Raw genomic sequence first — 7507 nt, 5'->3', positions numbered from 1 at the left:
GTCATTTGCAATCCCTATTTAATGTACAGCGCTGCGTAATATGTTGGCGCTATATAAATCCTGTTTATTAATAATAATAATAATAATAATAATTTATAAAGAACCTATTTAAAGTTTTGGTTCTCGTGCTCCACCATCTGTATTTCAGCCTAAACATGACCATCATTCAGTACAAGGCTTATATAGATGTGTCATGCTCCCAGTACATATCCAGTGATAGAGGGTTGGAGAATCCTAAAATAAAAGAGAACCTGTCTATATTGAGATTGTATGATAGCCATCCTCATACCTGTCGTGCTGGGTCGCCATATTGGATGTTCAGCGTGTTCATAGCTTTCACAATGGCCAGCATGGACTGGAGGGTGTTTCCATAAATAATGGAAATGAACTCCAGACATTCTTCAAGGGAATAACCATCTTGGTGAATAATTCTAAAAGCAAATGGAAAAGAAAAGAATGTTTAACTCCTCTCATGCTGTACATAAAATGCAATAATATATAAATATAATGTATGTGAATTCTTTGCCGTGGTTTGATAAGATGAATGGAGACAATCTATATATAGAATATAAACATTGAACCTACTTCATCTGCTTTACAATGGTGCTCTTCCCGGACTCACCAGCTCCTGTGAACAAAAAATATTCATGGTGGTCAGTTCATTGTATTTTATGGATAATTTTTTATTTTGTTTTATTATTATTATTATTATTATTATTTTTTTTCTTTTTCTGTGTGATTTATTTGATGTATGAAAGGAAAATGTGGCACCGCATAAAGTTTGTTGTATATTGATCTATGCATATCATCCACACATGGTGAATGCAGAAATGTTCTCATATCCTCGCTTCTCTGTTTTATCTCATGCTGGCTTCCTGAGAGCTTCGGTGGTCTAATTCCACCTCCAGAATTCCCAAATTCACCCAATGACAGCAATGATATGCAAAGCCAAATTATAGAATTATACCCCACAATAGTGTTACCGTAATACAATATTTTGCTACACCGCTAAAGTACAAACATTGCCCTACTTCACCCTGATGGTTTGTACCACAAACTTTGTGCCACCCTCTGATTGCCCGCTCACCTCTCTATAGCTCCTCGGATGGCTTAGCAATAACTGGTGCCCCATGTTAGCTGATTTCAGTGGTGCCCTGAGACACAGAGCATGCACACATCATGTTTCCATACAACAGAGGTTACATTATTATTTTAGGGGATAGATATGTTAAATTTGAGTTCTATTTATAAAGCAGTTATGACATTCACATTCATATGTGGTCCAGGTGTTTTCAAATGTTTGCAGCCTCTGCCAGCCTCCCTGCTTCTTATACTGCACCTGGCTGCCATTTGTTCCCCAGGTGAATGCTGCACCTAGCCGTCCAAATCATCAGCCAGGGCTAGTAAGTATACCTAATCTAAAAGGTCGTATATAATGCACCCCCACACTTGTCAGGGGCTGTTGTAACCCGATCATAAATTACATCCCTTCACCTGTCTTGGGGATTAATGGTTTGCTGATCTTTGGTCCATATTGTTATTTCAGGTTCCAGTAACGTTTTGTTACATAAAAAGATTAGCAGATACATTAATGATCATCACAACCCCCATGTAAAAGCATTTACTACCGGTACATTACAAAAAACAGATATTACACACTTTATTTTTGGAAGGAATGGCGCTCTCCTCTGTGATTGGACTTGATGTACCCTATTGTGAATGCGTTTAGTTTTCTTCATATGGAATATGAATATTTTTATCCTTTGGAATTGGTTGCTGGCTGTACCAGAAATCTTTGGGGTTAACTCCCCTTTACAATTAAAATTTTCCACTATTCATGATAGAAGGTACCGGGCTAAACATAAATTTAAACAACAGAGTTTATCCTAAACCTTTGTGTCGTGGAATGACTATCACACACCTATTATATCTCAGGGTATATATTACCCATACTTTACATACATGTGTCCGGCTGGGATTAGGCCCTGACCTTGTACTCAAGGTGTTTGCTCTAAGCTTCTCCTACTAAGGACAGAGCAGGTTTAATGGGATAGAGAAGCTATAGCTGGATCAGCAAATTCACCTCCCAGACCCCGGAAAGTCCCTGCAGAGTTTTCTGTATTGTAATAACTAACACTCTGGCCTTTGCAGCACTGGGTCCCAGGTTCGAATCTCAGCCAGGTCACTATCTGCATGGAGTTTGCAGGTTTGGAGTTTTGCAGGTTTTGCATGGAGGTTGCAGGTCATGGTGTTTGAGTGGGTTTCCACCGGGTAATGCGGTTTCCTCCCACATACCAAAAACATGCAGTTAGGTTAATTGGCTTTCCCCTAAAATTGACCTTAGACTGTGATAATTACATCTGACTATGGTAGGGACATTAGATTGTGAGCTCCTTTGAGGGACAGCTAGTCACATGACTATGGGTTTTGTACAGCGCTGTGTAATATGTCAGCACTATATAAATACTGGATAATAATAATATTGATAATAATAATAGACAGCCAGAGCCAGAAATACAATGGAATATATTGTGAATAAATATATATATTTTATATAACTCAGCAGCAGAGGACATTGACACAATCAATGCTGACTTCATCACTCAATGTAATGAAAAAGTTTATTTAAGGTTCAGTGAGAGGAGAAAAGTAGTAAAGTATGGTAAGTATGTGTGGTCAGCTGGTATAATCTGATTGTGTTATCTCCAGTATAATGTGCAATATCTGATAGATTTATTACAAAGGTGTGTAAGTGTCAGATCAAACTATTTGAGGAGGGGGAGAGATCAATACCAAAGATTTTTTTATAACAGTCAGTAACTTAGAAATACTTTGATATCTGCTAGCAATTAATGGCCAATGCAAGCAAAATGCAAGTAATGCAGATTGTCAGCAAATTCCTAAAGGTTAAATGTGCATTTGTCAGAGCGGAGTTTTATTTAAAGGATTAAAAGTCATTTGACATGGTGCTCCCTGGTGGAACTTCCACAGGTCAGTCAGTAATTAGGGGCCCAGAGTTGACCTTTAGAGGGGCCACTATGTAGTGGCAGTATGTAAAAGGCAGTTCAGAGTTCCCTGCGGGTGGTGAGTGTTGTTTTTTTGTTTGGGGGGGGGTTGTGAACTTTATCCATGTTAATAAACATATATAACCCTCCAGATATCTGAGCTCATAGCTGTGTGGATAGAAATCCGCTCTCATTACTGTCTTCTCTTTCCAAATGGCATTACCATAAATACTCAGATTACCGGCCTCAAGGTGCTGCTTCTCTCACTCTGATATGGTAGAGACCTTGTCTGCCCTTAATCTGTTTGTAAACCTTCGAGGGATTATTATTTTAACCCAAATCTCAGTCTGACTACAGGAGACATTGCTGCCCTGTCTATTGGGTGATGCAATGCAGGGAAAGTGTTGCATTGGAGATTTCTGTCTGGTTTTATATTCTGATTGCTGATATATTTAATTATATATGAATATTTAATTAGAAGCAAAGAAAAAAAAATCACTTCTTCTGAAAGACAAAAATATCCAAAAACTCCTAGGTATGTCCTATTTTATATAAACTCATATATTCGGCTCCCTCTGAGCAGTGTGGGATATGGGTCCTTGCAAGAAACCAAAATTATTTATATATAGGACCCGTCTGGATACAGAGAAACCAAAATCCATGGGACAAATTAGAGAAATAGAAATAGAATATAGAGAAATAGAAAATTCCTAAATACCATACTGGGGTTGCTCATTGCACCCTCCGGCTGTAGTTAGCTCGCTCTGTACGGTCCCTCTATAGGAGCTCGGGGTATCAGAGTCCTAACGACATGTGATGGGTGCTGTAGTAAACCAATAATGACCCCCCACCTCTGCAGCCAAATCAGAGGCAATTCCTCCAGTGATAAATGATAATATTCTAATTCGTCTGCCATTGAAAGGTTCCCCAAATATATAAGTGAAAGAATTTATCAAATGCTACAACTAGATTAAGGAATCTAGTTAGGTCTTCGGGCCCTATAGCAGTACAAAGCTATTGGTACATACAAAAAATATTTAAATTGGTTTAAATTGGATTTCACTAGCTGGAGATTTGTAGATATGGTGACTTCTAACACGAATATCTCCAACATGCAGTGATGGTTTAGCATTGGAATTATATTGTTTCTGTGTTGTGTTTGGACGATTTATGGAATCTGTAGGAACAGGAAACCAATAACAACCAATCAGAATTCTTTACTGCTAATGGGAAAATGAAAAGTGGAATTTGATTGGCAGAGTTTGCAGTTCCATTGCTTCTCATTTTTTTCCTTTGTCCTTTCCACAGTAAAAGCTTTTAACAAGAAACCTCCAATCTGTTACAATGACCCGGCCGTCACTAATTCTGTTTCTTATCTTCAGTTTTATAATTATTATTACTATTACACTGATCAATAGATTGACAATTTAGGATTTCACCTCCCATTCTACCAATATCTGGCCCAGTATTCATCTCCATTATCAATATTTTGACCATGATCATCCAATTCTTACCCAGTAGGAGCAGTTTGACAGTCCTGGCATCTTTCTCCGCATCTTCCTTTAGTTTTTTCTCCAATTCGCGGGAATGCTTTTCCTCAGCGCTGGCCCCGGCTCCCATCTTTCTGTATCCCAAGAGGGGAGTACAACACACCAGTGACTTTCCTCCGGATAAAGATTGGCAGTCCTCCTTATGGGTGACGGGAGGAGAACGGGTGGATAACTGCCTGACTGACTACCACTGGGGTCACCGGAGGAATGAGTCCTGCAATTCTTCCAAATCTCATCTTCTCTAATTCCCACCAGGATTTTACAGCCACAAGTGGTCATGTGACCCAGTGGGGCCTATGGGAGCCAAGGACAGGTGAGGGGCTCAGTCAGGTGTGTGTGTTGCTGAGCTCAGCGGAAGTTTCTATCCCGAACAGATAGATGTCCTGATCCAGAGAAGAGGTTTATCTTAATACTCTGCATACGCTGAGTCCGGGAGACTTACACTGAGCCATCTGTATCCTGCATTCACCAACACCTCCAATAATAAGAGTCGAAAACATCTCATTCAGAGGCCCACCTACCAAACAAGAGGAGAATATTCACTCATCTGTATATTAAAGTATATCTGTAATCACTTCAATCGACCAATCATGTGCAAGCCAAAATTCTGTTCTTTTTTTCAGTTCTACAGCACAGGATTGGCTATTCAAAATGAATGCTGATTCACTGTTTTCACAAAGCTGAGCTAACAAATTCTCACATCAGGTCAAAAGGCTCTTTAATAATCATATAGAGGGGTGCAAAGTCCAGAGTGAATGTTCATGAATGAAATGTGAATGTTCCAGTTTGACAAATAGAAAACTAAAATATTCTTTTGGAGCAAGATTTATTGTTTGTATTAAGTAGATAGAGATGGGTGAATGTGCCTGGGATCAGTTTGTGAAAGGTTGGGCTAACGTGCCTTCGTGTTTTGGGAATGTTCTTTGAATAGCTAGCTATTCACTCAGGAAAGGGGAAATAACATTGACTCAGAAAAGAACACTATGAATAATAATTCAATTCATGTAAAGATTCACCTTCTATAGACTTCATTGTGGTTTGACTCAAACATCAGATTTGTTGAACCTTGGCACATTCACCCATCTCACCCACCTAACATAATATGTTCTGTTAGTGATTTTTTTGTAAATGTTTTGGATCCATTAGGGGGATCCAATAGAGACACTCCATCCCCCCACTTCCTATTCTGCTGACTAAATTTATATCACTAATATTACAGATCACCTTTTCAAGTCACAAATCTGCAAACAGAACATGGAGGAGTTATTTCAGGACAATTATCAGGAATATAAAGCAATTATTTAATATTGTTATCAACCAGCATTATTAATTTGTATTTATAAAGTGCCAACATATTCTGCAGCGCTGTAGAAAATCTATAGTCATGTGTCTGAAGAGATCACAATCTAATGACCCTACCATGCTCAGATGGCATTAACCTGGGACCTAAGTGCTCTCAGGATAAGGGTGCCACCCACCAATCCACCATGCTGCTAGAGGCAGAGACACAAACTACTGGGGGGAATCTCCCCATTGTGGGAGGGGCAGAGACACAAACTACTGGGGGGAATCTCCCCATTGTGGGAGGGGCAGAGACACAAAGTACTGGGGAAAATCTTCCCATTGTGGTGGCAGGGACACAAACTGTGTGTGTGTGTGTGTGTGTATATACCCAAAACCAAAATGTAATGAGCTTCTGTTCTCATTAACAATTTTCAGTTAATTTTAATTGAAAACAGTTACTTATTTTTCCAAATGTTATTAGTTCTGATGAATCAACTGGATATGCGGCTCAGGATTCATCATTAATGGTCTGCAAAACTCTCTAGTATTTCTAAATATCAGTGAATGCTTTGCCTGATGATTGTACTAACTGCTCTGATTATCTCTTGCATTGTAATGACAATATGTGTGGCATTGTAATACATTTGGGTAAATGATTTTATTATCTGATCACAGGAGCCATCAATACATATTTTAGTTAGAATATGACTGTAATGAACACATTGGCCACAAGATGGCAGCAGTATACCATTGTAATTTTTCTATTTTTTAGGTTTTGGTTGAATTTTCTGAACTAAAAAGAAAAATAACCAGCAACAACCATAAACCTGAAACAAGGCAGAGGGATACAACAGCAAAAAAGAGGGTGAAATGGCAGCCTAAAGTACATTTCATAGTATAGATGTTATACATTATCCTTTATCATCCGTCTGGTTTTGTTGGGTACAGAAGAGGCAGAATTGTCTTTTTTTATAGCTGCATTTAGTTGTAGTTATAGAATTGTTCTAATATTTTATAGCACTGATATGGAATTAATAATTCTCAGTTTGTTTGCTCTTACATATAGTTTGTGATCATCACATCCAAGACAAACATTTTTGGAATCCCATCTTCGCCTCCATGAAATGAATATTTATGCCTGATCACACCTCATGTAAAGATCCTGAGCACGGTGAACTCCCCACCAACATCTGGTAACCCTAACAAGACTCCCAGCATAGGCCAAACTGCTTCCACCTCACAATGTTTTCCCGTCACCCCGAATTTCCTGAGCCAGCCAATGTACACAGAAGTGACAGCTGAATTCTGCATTAATAGGACTCCAGGAAATTGGATTCTTAGGGAAACAAGAAGTAAATGTGTGATAAAGTAACTGGGAAATCCAACTGGAGGGCATTTGGTTTGCTCTGTGCACTGCGTGCTATTAGATATGACATTTTTTAAAATAAAATCCAGTTTTCAACCTTTTTTGTTACATTTCTGTGACGCTCTGTCTTGCAGCACATTTGCCGCCACTTCCTGTAAAAACAATGATTCTGTCTCCCCCTCCAGAGCTCTATATTGGCAGAGCTGTGTAACAGCCACACCCCTTATGACCTCACACAGAAGGAGGAGTGTCAGGTTAGACAGGAGGCGTGTCTGATCGGATATGGGCGTGTCAGATCAGAG

General features: G+C 39.0%; 1 protein-coding gene across 1 annotated transcript in view; it reads right to left on the bottom strand.

Annotated features, from left to right (window-relative positions):
• The window catches only part of GNAT1 (G protein subunit alpha transducin 1), a 10529-nt gene extending 5740 nt beyond the window's left edge, over positions 1-4789 (bottom strand). Inside the window, exons 1-3 of the mRNA XM_072420333.1 lie at positions 4520-4789; positions 586-628; positions 290-431 (exon numbers count right to left, since the gene is read on the bottom strand). Of these exons, the coding sequence (XP_072276434.1) occupies positions 290-431; positions 586-628; positions 4520-4625 (291 nt within the window). The 5' untranslated portion in view covers positions 4626-4789. The remainder of the gene's footprint in view (positions 1-289; positions 432-585; positions 629-4519) is intronic.
• Positions 4790-7507: the final 2718 nt, after the last annotated feature.

This window comes from Pyxicephalus adspersus, chromosome 8 (assembly GCF_032062135.1).
Source record: "Pyxicephalus adspersus chromosome 8, UCB_Pads_2.0, whole genome shotgun sequence".
NCBI lineage: Eukaryota > Metazoa > Chordata > Amphibia > Anura > Pyxicephalidae > Pyxicephalus > Pyxicephalus adspersus.
Note: the sequence above shows the minus strand (reverse complement) of the source record. Positions and strands in the feature narration are given on the sequence as shown.